At 49.2% G+C, this 23,207-nt stretch overlaps 1 protein-coding gene across 18 annotated transcripts in view; it reads left to right on the top strand.

Moving 5' to 3' along the window:
- The first annotated feature begins 5,817 nt into the window (after positions 1–5,817).
- Positions 5,818–23,207, top strand: part of LOC120863639 (core histone macro-H2A.1) — an 81,607-nt gene continuing 64,217 nt past the window's right edge. For 13 of the 18 annotated variants that reach the window (XR_005721039.1, XR_005721041.1, XR_005721043.1 and 10 more), the window contains exons 1-2: positions 6,146–6,361; positions 16,345–16,549. Coding sequence is in view for 12 of the 18 variants with exons in the window: in XM_040240053.1 (XP_040095987.1) it covers positions 16,378–16,549 (172 nt within the window). In the remaining 6 variants the exon portion in view is untranslated. Of the gene's footprint in view, positions 6,022–6,145; positions 6,362–16,344; positions 16,550–23,207 lie in introns of those variants that run through there. The other 5 variants (XR_005721042.1, XM_040240054.1, XM_040240056.1 and 2 more) reach the window with 1 other exon arrangement.

Raw genomic sequence — 23,207 nt, forward strand, 5'->3', positions numbered from 1 at the left:
AGCATTTGTGTGATTGAGTTATGGGCTAAACTAGCTGCTTTTTTCGCGAAACACCATTTTACTTGAAACGTCGATGAACAGCAGGGCTATGTTAATATTTTCATGGGCTCCAGGCACTTTTGTCTTATAAAGATCCCTTCCTTTATAAAAAGATATAAAGATTCTATTTAACAACTGTGTTGGCATAGGGACAAATATATGAATGTTATATATTAAAATATTTTATTTGATCTAAAAGAAGTGAATTTCATTTTCTTCTTTTGATTTTAAAGAAATGGGAACACTTTCATGGTCCCATAAAGTCATGTGGGCCTTGGCTCTATTCCTTATGGCGAAGGTGAGCCTGCCTGACAGATGAACTGTGATTGAACTGTTCAGACTCTGGTGTGTACCAGGCTGAAATCCCCACTAGGCACAGTTGTATATTTCATGCTAATATACTTGTCTTTACACCACTGCTGGAGGATTTTTGTTTTTAAATGAGCCCAAGAAGGTAAGAATGCCTGAGGCCCAGGAAAGTCACAATGCAGCCCTGAGAACATGGTGGACGTTTTCTTGAAAAGGAATGAAATGAACTTGTCACTTCAAGAAAAGTAACTGTGATGTTATGTTGCCAATGATAAATTTGAACTTTCAACCAAAAATTACAGTATTGGGAAATTTTTATCTGCCACAATGAGCTTGGAAACTTCTCAATACTTAAAAACCTCTGCTGATATCCAGGATATCAGAAATGTGGTTTTCTGATTATACCATGAAAGGAGTTCACATTTGGAAGATTAGAAGATCTGTATAACTCAGTGAACCACTATTTTCCAAAACCCAGGAGACCTACCGAGGAACATACACTTGCGTGACACAACCAACCAATGAGTGAGTATATCAAATCATGCATTGCTAAAAGGTCCATCAAAATAATGGATAAAAATTAAGATAGATTATAAATCCATTAAAAATAATAAAAATATAGATTAATGGATGTTACCAAATCAGTTGGTCTCAGATTCTATACTATTATTAACCTTTAAGAAACTACTACTTTTGGGGTATTGGAGTAGTATCAAATAAGAATATCCAAAATTATCTGAAAAGGTTATTAAAATCCTCTATTTTCCCCAAATACATATCTGTATTTTTTATATAGACTGTATTTTTTCATATACTTAAAACAATAGATAGCAATTACTGAATACAGAAGACATGAAAATCTAGCTATCTTCTGTTAAAACAGACATTAAAGAAATGTGCAAAGTTGGAAGACAGTGATACTCTTCTCACTAAAATTTGGTTGTTTGGAAAATATAGTTATTTTTCATACAAATACATTGTTTTAGCATGAAACTTGTTTACAGATTAACATTTAAAAGTGAATAAGTTAATATTTAAGATTTTTGTTTTAATTTCTAATAGAGCAAATATTGACAGATACAACCCATGTAAAACAACAGCTCTTTGCAGTCCTCAGTAATTTAAGAGAGTAAAGGTGTTTTCAATTCAAATAGTTTGAGAACTGCTATTGTAGAATACCTACAACAGGTTAAACGTTTATAGAGGACAATTAAGTTTAAAAAGCAGGTGACGAGTCCTAAATGCAATAGAAACACAAATACATTTACTATTAAGTAGATAAGGACTTCCCTGGTGGCTCAGACGGTAAAGCATCTGTCTACAATGCAGGAGACCTGGGTTCGAGCCCTGGGTTGGGAAGATCCTCTGGAGAAGGAAATGGCAATCCACTCCAGTACTATTGCCTGGAAAATCCCATGGACAGAGGAGCCTGGCAGGCTGCATGCAGTCTATGGGGTCGCAAAGAGTCGGATACGACTGAGTCACTTCACTTCACTTCAGATATGGATACAAAGACTGAAAAGAAAGCAGTGGTTTTCTTCTAGGTATACTTATGGTGATTTTTATGCTTTCGTGCATTTTTATTTTCCAGGTTTTACATGGTGAGGATGCATTTATTTTACAATCGTAAGGAAAAAAATCTGATGGAACCCTCTGAACCTGACTGGGGGAGAGGGCATGCCACCGACATGGAAGAACAGGACAGACAAATTAGAGGGAAGAGAAAAGGGGTGTGGAGCTTTGGGGAGAGAGGAAGAGAGACGGCATCTTGAACTTCTCCCAGGGACAATATTCCCAAGGAGTTCTGTGAATGGCACACTGTGGAGGCATGAGGGGCATGAGGATGGCACCAAGGTCAGCTCTGGAGGGGCGAGGACTCTACCCCAAGGACAGTGGTGCATGACTGTGGGGACAAGAAGACCCACTCTGAACTGGGGGGGGGGTGGCAGCATGGGGAGGATGGATACTGAGTGCGGAGGAAGGCACCCCTAGAAGGGCTTTATTCAGGACTGAGTCATGAAAACTCAGGTCCTGGATGAACCTGGATTTGAACCCCAGTGCCAGCCTACCCCAGAGAGGGCAATGGCACCCCACTCCAGTACTGTTGCCTGGAAAATCCCATGGGCAGAGGAGCCTGGTAGGCTGCAGTCCATGGGGTCGCTAAGAGTTGGACACGACTGAGCGACTTCGCTTTCCCTTTTCACTTTCATGCATTGGAGAAGAAAATGGCAACCCACTCCAGTGTTCTTGCCTGGAGAATCCCAGGGATGGGGGAGCCTGGTGGGCTGCCGTCTATGGGGTCACACAGAGTCGGACACGACTGAAGCGACTTAGCAGCAGCAGCCAGCCTACCCACTCTCTGATCCCCAGGATGTTTCTTAGCTTTCCGAATCTATAGTGCCTTCATCTGTAAAATGGGGATAGAAATGTCCCACAAATAGTGTGCCTGCTGGGGCTGTTGTGAAACAGAAATGATGGGATATATCTGATTTGATACGTGGTGAATGCACAATCAGCCCTGGGATTTCTTTGGAAGGAATGATGCTAAAGCTGAAGCTCCAGTACTTTGGACACCTCATGCGAAGAGTTGACTCATTGGAAAAGACTGATGCTGGGAGAGATTGGGGGCAGGAGGAGAAGGGGACGACCCAGGATGAGATGGCTGGATGGCATCATGGACTCGATGGACGTGAGTCTGAGTGAACTCCGGGAGATGGTGATGGACAGGGAGGCCTGGCGTGCTGCAATTCATGGGGTCGCAGAGTCGGACACGACTGAGCGACTGAACTGAACTGAATGTGCAATAGGATGGAAAGAAAAACCAGTCTTGTAGGCTTGACCCACTTCCAGGTCACCAGGGAAACCAACTTAGAGACCAAAGCTGGGGTCAAGGTGAACGAATTACTTCTTGGTCCGCTAGCGTTGCAGATCTCTAAGACAATCTTGCTGTGTGTTTGGCCTTCACCGTCACTTAAGGACCTGGGAAGAGGAAGCCTCAGGTCTGTGCACGACTAGGGCGCCAGCAGACTGTAGGTGTCTCCCCCTCTCCGCACACGCCTGGGCTTTCAACAGCCCGGTTGGTCGCTCCGGTTAAGGTTTCCAGGAGTACTGGACTGCTTACATTTCAGACCAGAACCTAGGCAGCGTGGCAGTGCACCTAGAGGGTTTTTGGTCCACAGCAGGCGTTCAGCAAGTGTTTGTTGAATGACTGAGTCTGGCATCCTCCTGACTCGCTGTGGCCTACAGAAGCCTCACCTGGTAGCTGGCCCTGGTAGAACTGAGGGACCTCCCCAGGGAGAAGGGAAGCACAGAGCAAAGGTGGGTGGTGGTGTCTCTGTCCCTCTTCTGAGACCTCTCTGCAGCTTCCATGGGGGAATCCTCACACATCCTTAATGCTTTGTTTTTAGACCCGAAGAATCATCATTTCTGCAGTTTCATCTCCTGTAATTCTCCTTTCACTCATTCCACAACAACCTCACATTTTAAAAGTTGAGATATTATTGACATAACATTGTGTGAGTTTAAGGTGTACAACCTGTTGATTTGTTATGCTTATATACTGCCATATGATTACATAGAGTTAACCCCTTTATCATGTTACACATTATATTTTCTTGTGAACACACTCATTGTACTTTGATTTCAGAGACGCTTCTGTCTGCCTCATTTGCTGTTCCTGTGCTTAGAATATCCCCCACCCACCCCCGATCCCCCAGATATCCACTTGGCTTGCTCCCTCAATTTTTTGGGCTTCCCTCATAGCTCAGTTCATAAAGAATCCACGTGCAGTGCAGGAAACCCCCCAGTTTGATTCCTTGGTTGGGAAGATCCCCTGGAGAAGGGAAAGGCTACCAGCTCCAGTATTCCAGCCTGGAGAACTCCATGGACTGTATAGTCTATGGGGACTGTATAGTCTATGGGGTCGCAAAGAGTCAGACACGACTGAGCGAATTTCACTTTCACTCAATTCCTTAAATGTCTCCTTATCAATGAGGCCTTTTCTAAAATTTGAAGCCCCATCCCAACTTATACCTCTATCCCTCTTCCTTGCTTTGTCATCAAGCCCAAGCTCATATTGCTTGCTACATGACAGGCCAGTAAATCGAGAGATGAGTTGTTGGGAGAAAGAATGGCGACTTATTTAGAAAGCCAGAAACCCAAGAAGATGGAGGACTCTTGCCTCCAAAGAACCATCTTGTCTGAGTTAGAATTCAGGCTTCTTTTATACTAAAAGGGGAGGGAGTAAAGTCAAACATTTCCTGGTTCTAGTTAGCCTGGAAAGAGGATGTGTTAATTTCTTCCAAGAAGCCATTCACAGGTGGGCCTGGTCAGGATATTTCCCTTGAGTTAAATCTTAGACAGAGTTACCAGAAATGGGCCATTTTGTATAATTTAAGCTTATAGGCAACACTCCTTTAGTGATTAACTTGTAATAGAATACAAAATGTTCTTCCCAGTTACAGCTTTATTTTTCTGTATTGCATTACACCATCTGATACATCACCTCTTTTGCCTATAATCTTTCTTTCCCAGCTAGACTGCAAACTTCTGGAGTTCAGGGATTTTTGCCTGTTCTATTCACTGCTTCATCTTCATCACCCAAATTGGTGCATGGCACAAAGTATGACCACAGTAGTTAACTGAATAAAAGAATGTATGAATGGCATGTATTGGACACTGCTTTGCAGACTTTTGAAGTAGTGTAAAGCATCGTGGTGAAGGGAGGAGGTTACCACCGCTGCTACCGGGGCAACCTGAGGGAAGGGAGTGGTCATTAATGACTCATAATCTTCCACCACCAACTCAGCAGTCTCAGAACAACTCTGCAGGGTCTGTATTATTATCTAAATTTGGTTCAGCTGGGTCTAATGCCTCCCCCCTCCCCCTTTGGTAGATGGAGGGGAGAGGAGGAGGAGCCGGAGGGCTCTTACGTAAGAACTTGGGATGGGTCACTAAGGTCTTAAGGCCAAAAACCAATTTAGAAATACAAGTTGGGTTTTGCAGCGGGCCCCTCTTTCTGCTTGTCTCAGTCAAAACTAAATTAATTTAAAAAAATAAAGGGAAAGGGAAAATAATTAAAAAGCAAACAAAATTGTGTGTGATGATAGAGAATCACTGTTTAGTAAATCTCAGCTTGGGTCCAAGAGTGAACATTTGCTGAATCTAAGTAAACGGCTTCCATGCAACAAAGCAAATCAATCCAGACTTCTAGGGGTCACTGCGACGAACTCCAGGGGAGCCGGATGCGCAGCAGCTGGTCGTGGGGAAGACCAGGTTTGATAAGGGCTTGGGTCCAAAGACACCGGGAGGTTCTGAGGTGCGAGGGAGGTTTGCATTGGTTGGGGAGGTAAAAATCCTTGCTGATAACAGCAATTTTGCCTCCGTCCCTGCGTTAATGAGAAGGCTTCTAGAGATCGGCAGGGAAAGCCGCCCTCCCCCCCACCTTGCCCCCTCCCAGTAGGCGCTCAATAAGTGTTCCTAGTCTAGTTGCACAGGCTGGGACGCGCGCTGGAGAAGCGCCTCTGCCCAGGGTCCCGACCCTTTCCTAGGACTTAGCTCAGGGCGAGTCCCCAGCTCAGGCGCGACCCTGCGTGCGGCGTCCAGGCCAGGTGACAGAGGACCAGAGCTGGGGCCGCCGTGCGGCCGGGAAACTAACCCACCGACGTCCAGGAGGTACAGCACGGAGGGCCCCTGCGCGCGCGGCTGCTGGCTTGGGGTCAAGGCTGGGGCGCCCAGGTGGCGCGGGAGGGGTGGCCGGACGCGCAGGGACGGGATGGGATGTGACGAGCGGCGCGCTGTGCATTGTGGGAATCCCGGGGCCGCGGCGACTGGTTCCAGTTCACTCGGCAGCGGAGCCGGGCGGAGGGGGCGAGCGCGGGTCGCGCGGGCGGGAAGCGAGGAGGTGGGCGGGCGGGCCAGCGAGGAGCGCGGAGAGAAAAGGCGCGAGCGGCCGAGAGGGCACAGGCCGGACACCTTGCTGCTGCTGCTGCCGCCGCCGCCGCCGAGCCGCCCCGTAAGTGCCGCCCGGGCCCCCTCGCCGCGCCGCGTCCCCGCCGCCCGGGTCCGGCTGCCCCGCTCTTCCGGCCGAGGGTGCATGGGAGCGGCCGGGGCTGGCGGGCACCTGGCGGCGCACGGCCGACCCGGGCAGCTGGGCTTAACGCGGCCCACGCCGGGGCCTCGCGCGCGCACGGCGTCCTCCCAGGCCCTGCCCGGGCCGCGCGGGATTCTCTTTGGTTTTGTTCAAAAAGCAAACCCGGAAGCCAACTTGTCTTAGAACCGCGTCCTCCTGCCCGCGCCTGGGCGCTTTTGTGAGCAGGACACAGCCCCGGCTCGTGCCCCGGCGACCCTTCCTGCAGCGGGCGGGCTGGACTCGAGGCCGGGGGAGGCGTCGCGGCGGGAGCCGGTCGGCCTGGGCCTGGGCGCCCGGGAGCTGTTGTGCGCGGAGTTGTACTTGGTGAGGCGCCCGCCCGCTCGCGAGTTGCCGGCCTAGGGCACAATAAGTGGGGCTCGAGCCCCAGGTGGCGGTGGTGTAGGCGTCTGGGTGGTGTGCTGGTCAAGTGGGATGGGGGTTTGGGGTGTAGTTCCAAGACTGGAACCAAGGCGGGCTGGGGAGGGGTTTGTCCAGGGACTGGCTGGGGAGGGGCCCCAGGAACCCCCGCTGCCCTCTCGTTTTATGAACGGCCTTTTGTTTGCTTTGTGGTTGGGAGGTGTTGCTTTTTGTTTTGTTTTGTTTTGTTTTGTTTTTTCCCAAGGTAACTCCAGAAGGCTGTAGGCTCTTCCAGTGGAGAAGGCCAGGAGGGAAGTCTCTCGCCGGGGGGTGGGGTGGAAAGAGGAGGTGAGTGAGCAGGATGCTGCTGGTCGTGTCGCCTGACAACAGGTGTGCGGGATGGCGCGTCCCACCTGCACTACGGCAGGGACCACAGATCCCTCACGAAGGATCTTGTCAGTGGATTGCTTGAAACGTTGTTTTAGACAAGATGTTAGGGAAAGATACTTTCCCGAGTGTGGAAATAAGAGACACACAGCTGAGACAAGCCTTAAATTCAACAATTACAGTTACCACGAAGTCCTTGTAAGACTTTAATGATCCAATAAACAGCGTATAAGAATAGACAATTAGAGGGGCGCTCCTGCTAGCTTCTCTCTTTCTTCTACCTATGTGGTTTGAGGTTTCATCATTAAAGAGGGGGAAAGTGCTTTGTTCCAAGATTTCCTGCTCCAAGGACTCAGGAAATTTTGAACAGTTTTAAATTAAAATGAGTGGGAGACTCTATTTGTGAATTAGATGGAACCCACCTACTCCAGGCCACCTTTAGATTACTGGTCTGCTTTCGGAAGAGTTATTAGCTCTGAAATGGACCCTTCTTTGCTGCACCTGGAATTAATACATGTACACTACTAACCAAAGCTGGGCAACGGCATCTCAGTATTGCACAAGAGGCTCCCCAATGAGCAGAGATGTATTTTTCAACCTATTTTTCTTTCTTCCTCTTTTCCCAAATCCTCAAGACTTTAAAATCTTATTTACTCTGTTTTTAGGAGGAGAGTAGGAAATCTCTCCACTTTGTTACTGTTTTGATCTCTTACCATTGTTAATACTGATCCTTAGATAAAGGTATTTAGAAAGAGGGAGGGGGTTAAATAAGTGAAAATTGTTTGAGGCAGAGCCTTTAGAATGAGGATGGGATGGCTTACGTTTTATTAGACTTTGAGTTGTCTAGACCATCACACATGACATTCTATACTTCATACAACGATAAGTCACTGGCTTGGTCTGTACCCAGTGGGCCAGGGTCAGAGAGTGGTATATCTCAGGCTGCCATTTTTTCTGGTCCTCCAGATAGCAGATCTCTGGAAGACCGTTTCACCTCTTATTTCAAAGAGAGGCTTGGACTACATACATGACTTTTGGGACCTACCTCTAATATCTTCAAAGTTAATGCTTCCCCAAGCCATTTAAAGGAGGTTTACTTAAATAAAAGCCCAACTTGACAAAACCCAACAAGAATCTATATGTGGTATTCATCAGAATGGTAGCAGCTTCTAGTTCTCTTTGGATTGTGCCCTTGGATTTGTGTCAGATTTTTCAGAGCCCTGTTCTTGGCACATGGGCTGGGAAAGGGCAGAGGTCAGTGGGGCCCATGTCTGTCTTATGGGTCCTTCCTGAGTTCTGTAGGTTTAGAAATACGTTGGGCCCCACCTCAGCTCTTATGTGTGAGTCCAAGTGATTAGCTCTTCATTCCAGAGAATTGTATAGCTTGTTAGCTTGGATCAAGCCTGCCAGATCAGTGCCTTGCAGTCTTCAGGGAATATTTCTTGGGAATCAAGTTTCTTGGGGCTCAGGCACTAGGGACAGAACTGGATCAAGAAAATGTCCAGTTTTGCCATGTCCCCCTACCTCCTAGGAGGGGAGGGGGCTGGAGCTTGAATCAGTCACCAGTGGACAGTAATTTGGTCAGTCATGAAGTGAAGTGAAGTGAAGTTGCTCAGTCGTGTCCAACTCTTTGTGACCCCGTGGACTGTAGCCCACCAGGCTCCTCTGTCCATGGGATTCACCAGGCAAGAATACTGGAGTGGGTTGCCATTTCCTTCCCCAGGGGATCTTCCCAACCCAGGGATCGAACCCAGGTCTCCCACATGGCAGATGCTTTAACCTCTGAGCCACCAGGGAAGCATGGAATCTCTGTAAAACCCCCAAAGGACAAGGTTCAGAGAGCATCCAGGTTGATAGACAAGTGGAGATTTAGAGAGAGTGGCATACTTGGAGAGGGCGTGGAAGCTCCATGCCCTTCCCTGGACCGCCCTATGTATGTATCTCTTCCATCTGACTGTTCCCAAGTTATATCCTTTTGTTAATAAACTGATATGTAGTTAAAAAAAAATGTTGAGTTCTTACCCTTGGGAAGCTGACAGGAGGAGCAGAAGGCAGGCAAGTGGCCATTGCGCGGTCAGTGCAGGAAGCCACAGTAGCTCTCGTAGCAGCTCCCAAGACAGTAACCTAGCCAGGGGCAAGCCCTTACTAGGCACAGGAAAACCAAGTAAGAGCTGGCTGGGCAAAGGAGGGCAGGTGGGGACAAGTATTTGAGACCTGGCCCACATGTGCAGAGTCTGAGAGCAATAAGAATAGAGGTCATATGGGGGAACTGCCAGAGGCTCAAGATGTCATGATTCTAGAGGGAAACTAGTGAAGCCAGAGGGCCAAACAGACCAAATCACAGAGGGGGATCCTGATCAGAAACACACTGAGGGATTTAAACTTCTTCCTAAGAGCAGTAATAAGCCTGCGAAGGCTCTGGATAGGAGGAAGATGCCTTTTATCTGTTCAACAAACATTGAATAGCTTCTAGATGCTAAGCCTGACCAGGGTCTTGCCCTACTGCAGCTCACATTTTCCTCTGATGGCCTTGCATTGGGGTGACTGTCTCCTAGTTGGCACAGCCTTTAACAGGGAGAGGAGGTTTGAAGGAAAATTTCCTTTCGAAGGAGGCAGGGAGTGCCATACTAACTATTGAAATGTAGTGCTGGTTCCTTGAGTGTTGCTCAGGATGCATACCACAGAGTGGATTTGCAGAGGTGAACATTTTAATCCCAGGCTGCCTTCCTGCTAACCGTTCCTGCTTGTAGTAAATAACACTCTTCATTTTGGCTTTTGTTTTTTTCCCACCACTAAAATCCTGACACATGAGAAGAGTAAAATCTGCTGGAACAAAGTGTTTGGTTATGGTTTATTTATTGTCTCAATTTGTCCTTTTCTTGTTTGCAATCCCTTGGTTCACTGAGGATGGACTGTAAGTTCTTTAATCATCCCTTTCATTTTATGGTATAGTGTTTTATGAATGGAGAGAGGTGTTTTTCGTGATTGGCCAAAGTACCAGAGCAAGTCTCTGTTCTGAGCCAATCAGAGTGCATCTTGTGAACCCCAGCTCTGGGAGTGATAGTTGTGTAGTATATCCACATGCCTCTGGGGGCATGACAGCAGTGTCACCGTTAATCATTTGGTATGATGGCAGTAAACGGAAGAGAATGCTGTAAACAGGATTAGTGTCCTGCACTTCAGAATTAAGTGTCTCAGGTTTGCCTTTGTGATTGGAGTTGATGGGAAGGTGACAAATGCGTGTGGACATGTGGGCACTTATCCAGTGGCAGGGAATGGATGGGATAGTCCTCACTCTGTAGCAGTGACCTGAGCGCTGATAGCTCAGATTCTTCCATCCTCGGGGGCCAGAGATAGGACTGTCTGACCAGCAGCCCCCCAGCAGTTCTAATCAATATTTTGCTCAAGATCAATAGGCACACATTCATTGCTTAGATAATAAAAGACTTTACCATTGACCATTCCAATGGTTTCGTGAGTGCCCGGATTATTTGAGAGTTTTCTAGGTGGCAGCTTTCACAGAGGTCAGGAACGTAAGTCTTTTCCGCTGGTCTGTGTTACTGTGCCTGTCTTAACGGCAAAAAGGGAGATTGCTGGAATCATAGGATGGTCACTGAAGGCCTCTGCATGCTCATACCTCAGCCATCAGGGAAATGGTGGTGGTCCCTTCTTGGGAATCCCCAGGGTAGCCCTTACAAGCTTCCTGAATTTTGTGGGTCTGGGCTCCCACATGAATGGTCCCAGAGAAGCTCCCAGATTGGTGTCTCACTTGCCACATCTGAGTCCTGTGGTCCTTGCAAATGCTGCCCTCATTTTTGTCAAGAGAGCCCCCAGCCACTGTAACTTATCAGTTACCACCCAGCTAGCACTTGAGGGCCTTTCAGGAACCAGGCAGGGTGGTAGGTTCTAAGAGATACAGTCAGTGAGCAGAGTGGCCTGGTCCATCCCATCAAGACAAGCCAAAACAGAGGCAGTGGTGATACAGTGTAACAAGTGCTAGGAGTGGGGTAGGTGGCGTTAGAATATTTGTATAAGTTGGATCTAGAGGGACAGTCAGGGAAGGGCTGGAAACTGCTTGTAGAGAGCCTTTTATATAAGACTGAAAAGCAATTGCACATATTTCAGTGGTGGCTGAGGTTCATTAAAAGGGATTTCTCACTGGACTCAGGGGCCACTGCCGGAATGTCTACTGAGTAAAGAGAGTGATTCAGCCTGGTGGAGCCCTCATTTGCTGGTATAGGAAAAATGGGCCAGAGTTTGTTGGGTCTTGTTGTACAAAGCCAGAGTCTGGGCATGAGGCTGCTCCACACTAGACTAGAACTGGGGGCCACATGGCTCAGCCGCTGCAGAGAGGCAGAGGAGGGAGCTCCTTGATAAATCTCCATTATCAGAGAAATGTTGGATCCACTAGGCAGGATCGCCCCAAACTGAGGGCAAGAGAGTGTTCCACACCGAGTGAGCGGCATGTCCCGAAGGGCGGAAGTGGGGATGAAGGTGGTTTGTGGCACACGGAGGAGCCGGCTGTGGTGCCCTGTTGGGGAGGAGAACAACAGTATAGTAGGCGGACCCTTGGCCCTCCTTGCCTCTGTGTGCTTCCCTTTGTTTTCGTGTCTGTCTGATTCACGGCATCTCGTTTGTCCTGTGCTTTGAGGACAGATCACGCTGTCATGTCTTGATCGTTGAGGGGCTTGTTGTCAAAGACCTGCTTCTCCCTGAGCCTGGCTCTTCTCTGTAGAGGCCCCTCCGCCCCTGTGTCTGCATGGACTTTGGGTTTCTGCAAACAAGGTTCATGTCTATTGTGATTGATTTATAGTTGGAGGAGTTGCAGAGGTAAAGACCACAGAGATCCCTTCAGGATCAACCACAAAATCTTCATTTCCTGACCTGATAACAGTCAAGCCTAATGTTCAGTAATGAACAGATGCCAGCATTGCCTGAAGACCTGTCATTGTCTTCAAAGCATGTGGGACCCTCTGCAGGGCTGAGGCCTTCTGGTTTGTTGAATGGGGTGCTCTCCTGGCTGATGAATCCAGGAAGGAAGGACACAGTTTTGTCAGTTTGGCAGGGTACTGTTGCTGTTTCTCCTGTGAACAAGGTCAGTGCCCCAACGAGAAGCTGAATGCATGGGAAGCCACTTTTTGCATCACAAAGGACTGTCCACCTCTCGAAAAGGCTCGATGCAGGACATGGGTCAAAGTAGGCTTTGACTGGTCACTCAGACCCTGGCTTCAGGGTCAGCTCTCAAGTTGGTTTGTCAGGTTACAGAGACTGGCTGTTTCCTCTTTTCCTTGTAGGAAATAGCTGGAGGACATTTTCCAACCTCTCTTGCAGTAGGTGTGGCCATGTGACCATGTTCTACTTGGTTGGTCATGATCAGGAGTGGTGTGCTCCATTTCCAGACCTGGCCTCTGAAAGCCCCCAGGTATTTTCCTCCATGACCCTTTACCTCCAGTGGTAACCCCAAATTGTGCATTGAAGGGTGGGAGGAGTCTGGACCCATGGATCATCCTGCAGAGAAACACCAGTCACAGACTTTCCCCAAGTGAGAAATAAGATGTAGGGGCTTATTTGTAATAGCAGCTGACCTAGGACATATAGGCTCTCAGTGGTGGAGCTATGACTTGAATTGGGTTAGTCTGACTTTGGCACTCAAGTTATTAATCACAGTGCTCAGCAGCCACTTCTGTCACACTCACTCTTCCCTCCCTGCCTCCCCATGCTGGTGCTTGGCCGTAACCGACCTTGTCTCCTAGACTTCTGAAGAGCAGGATGGACCTGCCATACTCATGGATTGACCTGGAGTTTGCACCGCTACAAGGCGATTTTCCCAATGATGTTTTTAAAATCACCACACGTTATTGGATATCATGAAGCTGCGTGGCTCAGCTGTGGCTACAGCTTGGGGATTTACTGCTAGCAGTGCAGCAAGAACATGAGGAGGGGCAAGGAACAGAACTTCCTCAGGGCAGTCTTGGGGAGGGAATGAAGACTCGGGGCTGTTTTATCAGAGAAGGAGTCTGATTCCAAATGAGACCTGAAGATGGCTCTGACGTTTAAGCACTGATGTTTAAGGTCTTTCTTGGAACCTGGGGACCTGCAGATGACTGCAGCACCTGGCATGGAGTAGCTCCCAGGTGAGTCGAGCTAGGGAGGCAGGCACACATAGAGGTGCCAGGGTATGTACTGTGGGAATACGGAGCAGTGAACAATCCAGTCTGTGGTCAGGACCAAGAAGAGAGGTGGTGTGAGCGTCAGTTCAGATTTGGCAAGAGGACAAAGGGTGTTTCAGGCAGGAGAAGCAGCATGTGTAAAAACATTCTGGACATGGCTTCACAGGTCAGGAAGTCAAGGGCAACTTGGGCATCTGAGCCCAGGCAGGGGTGATGGGAAGCAGTGCTGAAGAAGTAAAGGATGCTGCTTGTGGCTGGCTTGGGGAGCTGGAGAACCAGCAAAGTGGCAGAGATCCTCTGGCATCCATGGAGAGAGACTAGTGGTGTGGAGAACAGGCAAGGAACAGGACCTGGACCAAGGCAGGGAGGGCAAAGAGAAGGGAAGAGGCTTGTGAAGTTATGGAAGTGGGTTCAGCGGAGCCTGGCTAGTGACTGGGAGCTGTGGAGGTGGGCAGAGAGGTGGGAACAGACTGGCTCCAGATTGGTAGCTTGATGCCTGATGTTGCCGCCGCTGGGGCTGAGAAACCCACAGGAGTTCACAAGGGACTTAATAGCAGGCCCTGCCGAGGGCAGTCAGAACAGAGCCCTGGGGCTCGGCAGCCAGGTGTGCGCTGGGATAGGGACCTGGGAGTCACCAGCTTGTTGACTAAAGACTCTTGGCTTGAGTCAGAGGGATCCCCAGGAACGTTACTTTTGAAGACTAGGCATGTCAGGTCCCCGGGTGCTAGTGGCTCCTGTCTGGGACAGGACATTGTCCGAGTCCCACAAAGTCAGCCCTAAACATACTCAGGCAGGTCCACCCAGAGACGGAGCTGGAGTATGTGCACCAGGAAGAACAGGGCTGAGCTGCATAAACCATCCCTGGTCACTGGCCTCTCCTGCTGGAAGAGGGGAAAACTCTCGCTCCAAAGGTCTGGGATTAGTCTGTGAAACATATTTGTATTAAAGCCAAAGACTGCTGGGAGCCCAGATACAACTTTTCCCTACAAACACATGCACACACAAGTACAAATACCATTTCCTGCTCAGAGTGAGCGTGGGCACCTGTTTGCCAAGAATGTTTAAAAACAGAGCTCATTACAGAAGAAGTGGAGCCAACTATTTGTTTCAGAAAAACTAGACCCTTCTGGGACTCTCTTTAGCAATCAATGATCAATTAAGACTTGGTACCTCCCTTGTCAGGGTGAAATACAGGGTTCTCATCACACAAGCCTTGAGCCCCCTTAATTCTGGTGGGCCTGTCAGCGTACCCAGAAATTCTGCCTTCTGCTGTTTTGGCTATCTCTGTCAGGCAGACCATCCAGGCTGGTCTTGCGGGTCATACTGATGTTAGGTATGGACCATGTATATCTTGAATGTAGGGTCGGGTGTCAGGAACACGGACTCCTAACTCTCTGACTTCCATGGTCACAGAGATAGGGACTGTTAGAGCCAGAGGAGCCCACACACTGTGGAGCTTGGCCTCAGTTTACCAGTAAATGGGAGACCTGACCATTTGGTTCGGTGGTCTGAGCATCTGTGTCTTCTAGGGAAGTCTTGCCTGGTGCCCTGGAACAGGCTGAGGGCTCTCACAGCCCCTTCCGCAGCACCCTGCACTGGCCTTTTCACAGTTCCCATTTGAATGATGAGGGTTATGTAGTATTCCTCTTGCCCACCAGCTCTGGGAGAACAAGGGCCCCACTTGCCTTGTGCATTGTTGTCTCCATCCCAAGCGTGATTGCTGAAGTGAATGCATGAATGACTCGATGCTCTTAGTAAACGTCTGCGACCTTGCTGTGTGGTACTGCGCCGGGACTGCGGTCAGGGGCAGCCCTGGGAGGCCTAGCGGTGAGACGAGAGAGACAGGGCGGGGAGTGTGTGTACGTGTGTGCGTCATTGCTGTGGTGTGAAGCACATAGGAACCCAGAGGGTGGAGCACGCGGGAGGGTTGGCAGAAGGCAGAAAGTGCGAAGGATAAAGGAGGTCCTGGCTAAAGGGCACGACTGCTGTGGAGGGGGACATTTGGGGGTACTCCCTGTGTTTGCATTTAGAACTCAGGAAGCACAGGTAAAGCTCGATGGGTGTGGCAGGCCTAGATTTCTAGGCCATGGCGTGACAGGCCAAAGGTTCTGATTGCATCTTGGGAATTGTGGCAGCAGGGAAAACTTAAGAACAGTACCACAGCATATTCAGATTTGTGTGCATGGAGACAGCTCAGCCAGTGGAGAGCAGGTGGATTAGAGTGTGGCCTGTGGTGGGAAGACCTTTTCAGGACCACATGTGTGATCATTTGGTTAAGATAGTGGTGACCTGGATCCCCACAAGAGGAATGGGGCATTTTGGATGGTGAGTGGGTCGGGGAAGGAAGGAAGGACTTTCTTCTCTGAGGACAGGCCTGACTAGCAGTTAGGAAGTGCTCAGAAGGCCTCATATTCCAACCTGGCTGCCCACTTAACTCCTGTGAGCAGTTCTTGCCTCTCACAGATAAAGGACTGCAAGGGAGAGAGGCTGCTCTCCTCAAAGAACCTAAGTGTCTGACTTAACGTCTTTATTGTAGAGGCAGGTGACATAGTTTTCTTTTATCAAGTGTTCAACAAATTTATCAGCGCTGGTCTCCAGTGTATGAAAATACAATTATTAAGCAAGCGTATAGATCTCAGCCAAGAAACCCCATTTTCTTTTACATCATGTGGCATAAAGGCGAGGCACTTAAGAGCAGTCATTGTCAGAGTAACGTTTAAATGGAAGTGGCTGATAAAATTGATGTCATGGTATAAAATGTGAAAAGCTAAGCCATTCTTTTTTCCCGGGCTGAAGCACATGGTTGGAATGAAGAAACTGGGCTCACAGGGCTCTGTGACTGTAGGTGGTGGCATCTGCTGGCACAGCCCATTTCTTCCAGGGCCCAGAGGGTGTGGGGAAAGGGGAGATGTCCCCAGTAATCCTGACCCGAGCGTTCTCTTGCCTCCACAGTGTACTTGCTAATCCATCTCCAGGGCCACCGCCATGTCCAGCCGGGGTGGGAAGAAGAAGTCCACCAAAACCTCCCGGTCCGCCAAGGCGGGAGTCATCTTCCCCGTGGGCCGGATGCTGCGGTACATCAAGAAAGGTCACCCCAAGTACAGGATCGGAGTGGGGGCGCCTGTGTACATGGCCGCCGTCCTGGAGTACCTGACAGGTGAGTGTGCCTGAGTCGCTGTGGACACGCAGCTTCCAAGGAGTGGGAGGGCCTTGCTTGTTTCCTTTGAAAATGCGCAGACCTATGGAAAAGTTGCAAGAACAGGGAGTGAACGTTTTTACCTAGATGCACCATCTGCTAACATGTTGCCCCACTTGCTTTACCTCTCTCTGCTGTGTGTGTGTGTGTGCGTGTGCATACACGTGTACATTTAATTTTGCCTGTTACCTGTTTGGTTGTTACCTATTATAATAATGTCTGTTTTGAAATTTCCTCAGTTGTCCCAATAATGTGCTTTATGATTTTGTTCTATTTTCTTTCCTGATCCAGGATCCATTTTAGGATCATACATTGCATTTGTCTGTCAGGTTTCTTTAGGTTTATTTTTAAAAAATTCTCTAGCTTTTCAAAAAAATCTCTGATGACATGGATGTTTTTGGAGAGCACAGGCTAGATATTTTGCAGAATGCCCTTTAATCTGTGTTGGCCTCAGGCTTGGATTCAGGTTAAATGTTTTGGCAGGAGAATTCCATAAGCGATGTTGAGTGCTTCTCTGGCATGATGTCTGGAGGCACCAGCCGTGGGTTTGTCCTGTCACGGGTGATCTTCACTTTGGTCATTGGATTAGGGTGGTGTCTGTGCACTTTTGCACATCCTGGATTGCAGCCTTTCACCCATGGCTTTAGCATTCCTTGATGATCTTATTACCAGGATCTGTTATCACTAGGGTGGTTAGGTTTTTCTATTTCTGTCCTTTCTCCTGCATTTATTAGTTGGCATTCTTCTGCTAAGAAGAGCTTTCCTTCTGCTCTTCCCTTCTTTTCTTTTTTTTTTCTATCCATGCTGGTTCGTGGATTTTTAGAATTTAACATGTTATGTACTGTCATGTCTTTACTCATTATTTTGGTCACATTGTCTCAAATTGCACCTTCAGGCTGGTTTTTATGTCCTTCTTCCCCCTCTCCATCACTCTCTGTACATTTCCTTTCTTTCCAACAAAATGAGATATTCTTATCTCCCCCTGACCTTCCCCTGTCCCAGTCTTGGAATCAGCCATCCCTCTGGGGCGAGGTGGCAGGGTTGGGGTTGGCGGGGGGGGCGGTCCTCAGTCCTTTTCCTAGATAAAGTGTTGTTGGTCTTATTGGTGACTCCATAGCAACTGTGGGAGGTCATCTGGGCAGGATTCACGCCCACTGCCCCCCAAGAACCCCGGCCGCCATTTTTAGTATTGAGGAAACCAACCTCAGGGCATAAACAGATTTGCCACATATAACCAGGAAGTACTTGCAAAGGGACACATCCTGCTGTCCTTTTGTAATGCTTTTACCAGTTTTTTCTCCATACATCATCAGGGCAAGTGGCAGGTGGGGGCAGCTCTAGAGAGAAAGGGGAGACTGGCTCAGCAAGACAAGGCTGGGTTGCTTCCTGCTCTCCCAGCCCTCTCGATAAGACAAGACCAAGGCTTCCCCTCACAACCATGAGGGTTCTAGAGTTTTTGTGTTCTGTTAAAGTGTCTAGGCATAAAAAGTAATTGGGGTTCTAGTTATGAGGACTTTGCACATATTTGGAACTTGGACCCTGTGCTTGTCCGAGACTCATAGGTCGCATGCCTGGTAGTGTGACATAGGCATGGTTCTTCTCACTATGCAGATGAGGAAACAGAAGCCCAGAACATAGGTGTCACACCCAGGAGAACCACATGTAATGCTGGCAATTAGCCAGGGAGACCAGGGGAGAAGTCACTAGGTAGGACCCAGAGGAGACTTTTAAGGTCTGGCTCAGCAGTTTACATGCTGTGTGACCCAGAGAGAGTCGTTTAACCTCTCCGGATCCCAATTTCCTTTCAGCTCATTTGGAGACAATAGTCCCTGTTTCACCAACTCCAGGCTGCTGTGAGATCCAAAGGGACTTTGTTTGAGCACAATGGGGAAAGCTGACATGACGTGTAAATCCAGCCAACCCGTGTTTACTGGTTCCCGAATCCTGTGATGCCCCTAGCACAGGCATGACATTGGGATGTTCACAAACACATTCATTAGGTCAAGTACCGCAGCAGTTTCATTTCTTCCATCAAGCTTCCTCTTGTTAGTTAGCAGGGCGCTGGTGGGGGAATACCACTGCTCCATCATGTTTGAGGCAACAACTATCTGCTGCACAGAAGATCTGTTATGTTTTCCTTGCCTACGTCTGGTTGGCTCTGAAACAGTGCAGCGCACATGAGGGCCAGGTCAGCAGGTTTGTTCTCATGGGGGCTGGGCACCTTGACCCTGAACCCCCCCAACTGTGCCCATCTCTGACTGTCATGGGTGCAGCAGTGGTCCCAAAGTGGGGTGGGAATGATCAGGGCAGTCCAGTGCTAGAGCTGGCCAAGTCACTCAAGGCAAATCCTTACTCTGGTGTTAGCCATGTTAACCCCTCTGTATTAAAAAGTAATATATGTTTTGAAATTTTACCAAGTCCTTCTAGAAGAGCTATAGTTAGCTGAATCTGAGCCATCTTCTCTGCTGACACACAGTGTTGAGTCATTGGAGTGACCACTGCCCGGGGCCCTGACTTGTCATCTGGTCTGTGTGATGGGGCCTTGGGGGATGTCCTGGGCCCTCGGCGCTATACTCGATCACTGCTAGTCACTTGTGTCCGGTTGTCTGATGGGCAGGAGCTGAGTTTCAGGGATACATCAGTGGAGCGTTGCTGCACTCCACCATCTGGACTCTGCTGCGCCCCGCCCCCACCCCCCATGACTGCCCTCAGGAGGTGATCCGCCCTGAGCCCCTCAGGCTGGGCTGTGGGAGCCCACCTGCCTGCTCAGAACTTGGGCTTTGGTCCCTGAAAGAGAAGCAGAGGTGGCCCAGGTCTCTTTCTGTTCTGCTGTTTGCTCCTGTTTCACAGAAGACCCTTTCCCAGTCATTTCACATGCTTACCAGTGCTAGCTCCAGAGCACAGGAGTGGCTGGGGTAAAAATAGTCTCTGCTCCATGGAGCTCATGCTCTAGTCTGAAAGGAAGAGCCAGCCAACTCAGATGGTTCCTGACTGTGCCAAGGTCTGTGGAGGCTGTAAATAGGCCAAGGAGCCCCAGTGCCTGGGGCCTGGAGGTGAACCGACCCAGGAGGGTTTTATTTGAGGAGGAGACATAATCAGCTGAGACCTGGAGAGGGAGATGGTGCCAACCAGCCCTGTGAGGGATAGGAAAGAGCTCTGCCACCTTCAGAATGTACCCACTGGGTGCCAGCCTCTTCCCAGAATTGGGAAACGCTAATGTAACTTTGGGCTCAGACACTGTGCTCCAATACACGGCATCTGAGCAAAGTGCCACCCATTCCACAGGTCCTCAGGAGAGCTGCATTGTGTCCAGTGCTGAGAATCAAGCCAGAGCAAGACCTCCCCCAACCCCCAGAAGCTTTGTCCAGAGGCAGGTACAAACCAGGAAAAGGTGGTGATGATGCAGGAACACAAGTGCTGAGATCAGGCTTCAGGAAACTTTCCCTGGAGGATGTGTGTTAGCCTGCTGACCAGAGCCACCCTGCTTGTCTGGTTGTCACCTGAAGGGTCCTCTGGAGGATTTGTCTCCTTCTCTGACAGGTGGCACACAGTTGTAGGCATGGTGATGGGGTGCCACCCAGTGCTCTTCTGAGATGGCTGGACCAGGCCTCCTGTGAGAACACGCTGGTGGAGAGTTGAGGAGGGGTCTGGATGCTCGGGTGCCTGAGCTGCAGGGCCCACCTAGGACCAGGTAGCTCTGGAGCAGGGAGCTGACATCTCTGGCCAACCTGCGGCACCACTCGGGGTGCCATGCTGTCCAGTAGAATCTGGTAGGGGCAGTGGAACCAGGTGGTCAAGAGTATGGACCTTGGTGTCAGAGCTGCTGTTTCCTCATTATGGCCTAGGCAGCTCACTCACATCCCCAAGCTGTGAAATCTATTATCTGTGAAATGGGGGTTACAGTAAGAGGCATAGACTTACTATGAGGTGGGAATGAGAGGATGCACACAAAGTGCTTGTTTGTATCTGCACAGTGTAGGTGCCCAGCTGTTAACCTGGTGACGTTAGGGTGACAGCAGAGAGGAAGTAATCCTGCTCTGGCTGCTGAGGTGACCGAGGGTGCCCGCTTGCCTTGGGGATGCTGGTGGGGCTGTCCCTGCCCACTCAGTCCCTTTCACCAAGCACCTGCAGAATGTCCTGGCTGTTACAACCTACTCCCTCTGGTTTATTTCAAGCTGCCATCTAACTCCTCTTCCTGAAGCTGGCTTAAACAGCAAATGGTCTGCCTGCCAATACAGGAGACTCAAGTTTGATCCCTGGGTCAGGAAGATCTCCCAGAGAAGGGAATTGCAACCTACTCCAGTATTCTTGCCTGGAGAATCCCATGGACAGAGGAGCTTGGTGGGCTACAGTCTATAGGGTGGCAAAGAGTTGGACACGACTAAGCAGCTAACACACACACACACCTAAAGCCGGACCCACCCTCAACACCAGGGACCCTATTACCAGACTCTTACTCTGTCTTGTGTCAAAAGCTACTTGTGTCTTGAGCCCTTGGCACACTCCTGAAAACCTTGAGGGGCTTTCTGGTTAACTGGGAGCTGAGCATGCCCAGCCCTGGGCCTGGGTTAGGCTGGAGCTGAGGCCAGACCAGCATGAGAGCATCAGGACAGACAGCAGCCCTGCAGACCAGGGGCCATCAGAGTCCAGATAAACCATCCCCTGTGAAGAGCATGTCTTCAGGGGTGAGGGACCACGCAGTACTCCTCCTCATGGTCTGCTCCAGGGGGAGGAGGATGGGGCCCACGTCCTATCTGAAACTTGAAGCTGGCATCTGTTTCTCCTCTTGGGTGCAGAGCCCAATCATCTGCCAAACTTAAAAGGAAGAGGCAACATCTGGAACAGGCTTGAGTCTGGTGACCAGACAGCTCCTTCCCCAGCTCTCTGTGTGCCTGGCTCTGCAGCCCTGCTGACTCTTCCCAGAGCTCCTCCTGAGGAATGTTATACTATCTGCTGGGCTTCCTGGTGCTCCAGCACAGTCGATTCTCCATCCCAGGGCCCTTGACCTTCCAGCCAAGTGGTGATAGTAGCCCCAACTCTCAGGTTGCTGTGAAGATTGATACTGCATCTTATGAATTTGGCCACCATTCTTAGTAAACACTCAATAAATTATAGATAAAAAGAAGTATTATCATGGGGAAACTGAGATAGTTTTTTTGAGGCATTGTCTTTGCTCCCATATTACTGTGGTACTTTTTTTCTTAAGTGATATTTAGAAGAACTTGAATTTAGTTCAGCTCAGAAAGCCTCTTTGGAGTATCTTCCCTGTGCCCAGCACAGGCTTGCTCAGTGCTGGGAGGTTTCAGTTAAGTTCAGTTGCTCAGTTGTGTCCGACTCTTTGCGACCCCATGAATCGCAGCATGCCAGGCCTCCCTGTCTATCACCAACTCCTGGAGTTCACTCAGACTCATGTCCATCGAGTCAGTGATGCCATCCAGCCATCTCATCCTCTGTGGTCCCCTTCTCCTCCTGCCCCCAATCCCTCCCAGCATCAGAGTCTTTTCCAATGAGTCAACTCTTCGCATCAGGTGGCCAAAGTACTAGAGTTTCAGCTTTAGCATCATTCCTTCCAAAGAAATCCCAGGACTGATCTCCTTCAGAATGGACTGGTTGGATCTCCTTGCAGTCCAAGGGACTCACAAGAGTCTTCTCCAACACCACAGTTCAAAAGCATCAATTCTTCAGCGCTCAGCCTTCTTCACAGCCCAACTCTCACATCCATACATGACCACAGGAAAAACCATAGCCTTGACTAGACGGACCTTTGTTGCTGTGCGGGTGCAGGAGGGCCTAGAGGAGTTATTCCACGTTCAAGGTCAGGAGGGGTGGCGGTGAGGAGATACCCCTTGTCCAAGGTAAGGAGCAGCAGCTGCGCTTTGCTGGAGCAGCCGTGAAGAGATACCCCCACATCCAAGGTAAGAGAAACCCAAGTAAGATGGTAGGTGTTGCAAGAGGGCATCAGAGGGCAGACACACTGAAACCATACTCACAGAAAACTAGTCAATCTAATCATACTAGGACCACAAGCCTTGTCTAACCCAAGACTGGCAGGTCATGGTGGAGAGGTCTGACAGAATGTGGTCCACTGGAGAAGGGGATGGCAAACCACTTCAGTATTCTTGCCTTGAGAACCCCATGAACAGTATGAAAAGGCAAAATGATAGGATACAGAAAGAGGAACTCCCCAGGTCAGTAGGTGCCCAATATGCTACTGGAGATCAGTGGAGAAATAACTCCAGAAAGAATGAAGGGATGGAGCCAAAGCAAAAACAATACCCAGCTGTGGATGTGACTGGTGATAGAAGCAAGGTCCGATGCTGTAAAGAGCAATATTGCATAGGAACTTGGGATGTCAGGTCCGTGAATCAAGGCAAATTGGAAGTGGTCAAACAAGAGATGGCAAGAGTCAATGTCGACATTCTAGGAATCAGCAAACTAAAATAGACTGGAATGGGTGAATTTAACTCAGATGACCATTATATCTACTACTGCAGGCAGCAATCCCTTAGAAGAAATGGAGTAGCCATCATGGTCAACAAAAGAATCCAAAATGCAGTACTTGGATGCAATCTCAAAAACGACAGAATGATCTCTGTTCATTTCCAAGGCAAACCATTCA

The sequence above is a fragment of the Oryx dammah genome, unplaced genomic scaffold, assembly GCF_014754425.2.
Source record: "Oryx dammah isolate SB20612 unplaced genomic scaffold, SCBI_Odam_1.1 HiC_scaffold_5, whole genome shotgun sequence".
Classification (NCBI taxonomy): domain Eukaryota; kingdom Metazoa; phylum Chordata; class Mammalia; order Artiodactyla; family Bovidae; genus Oryx; species Oryx dammah.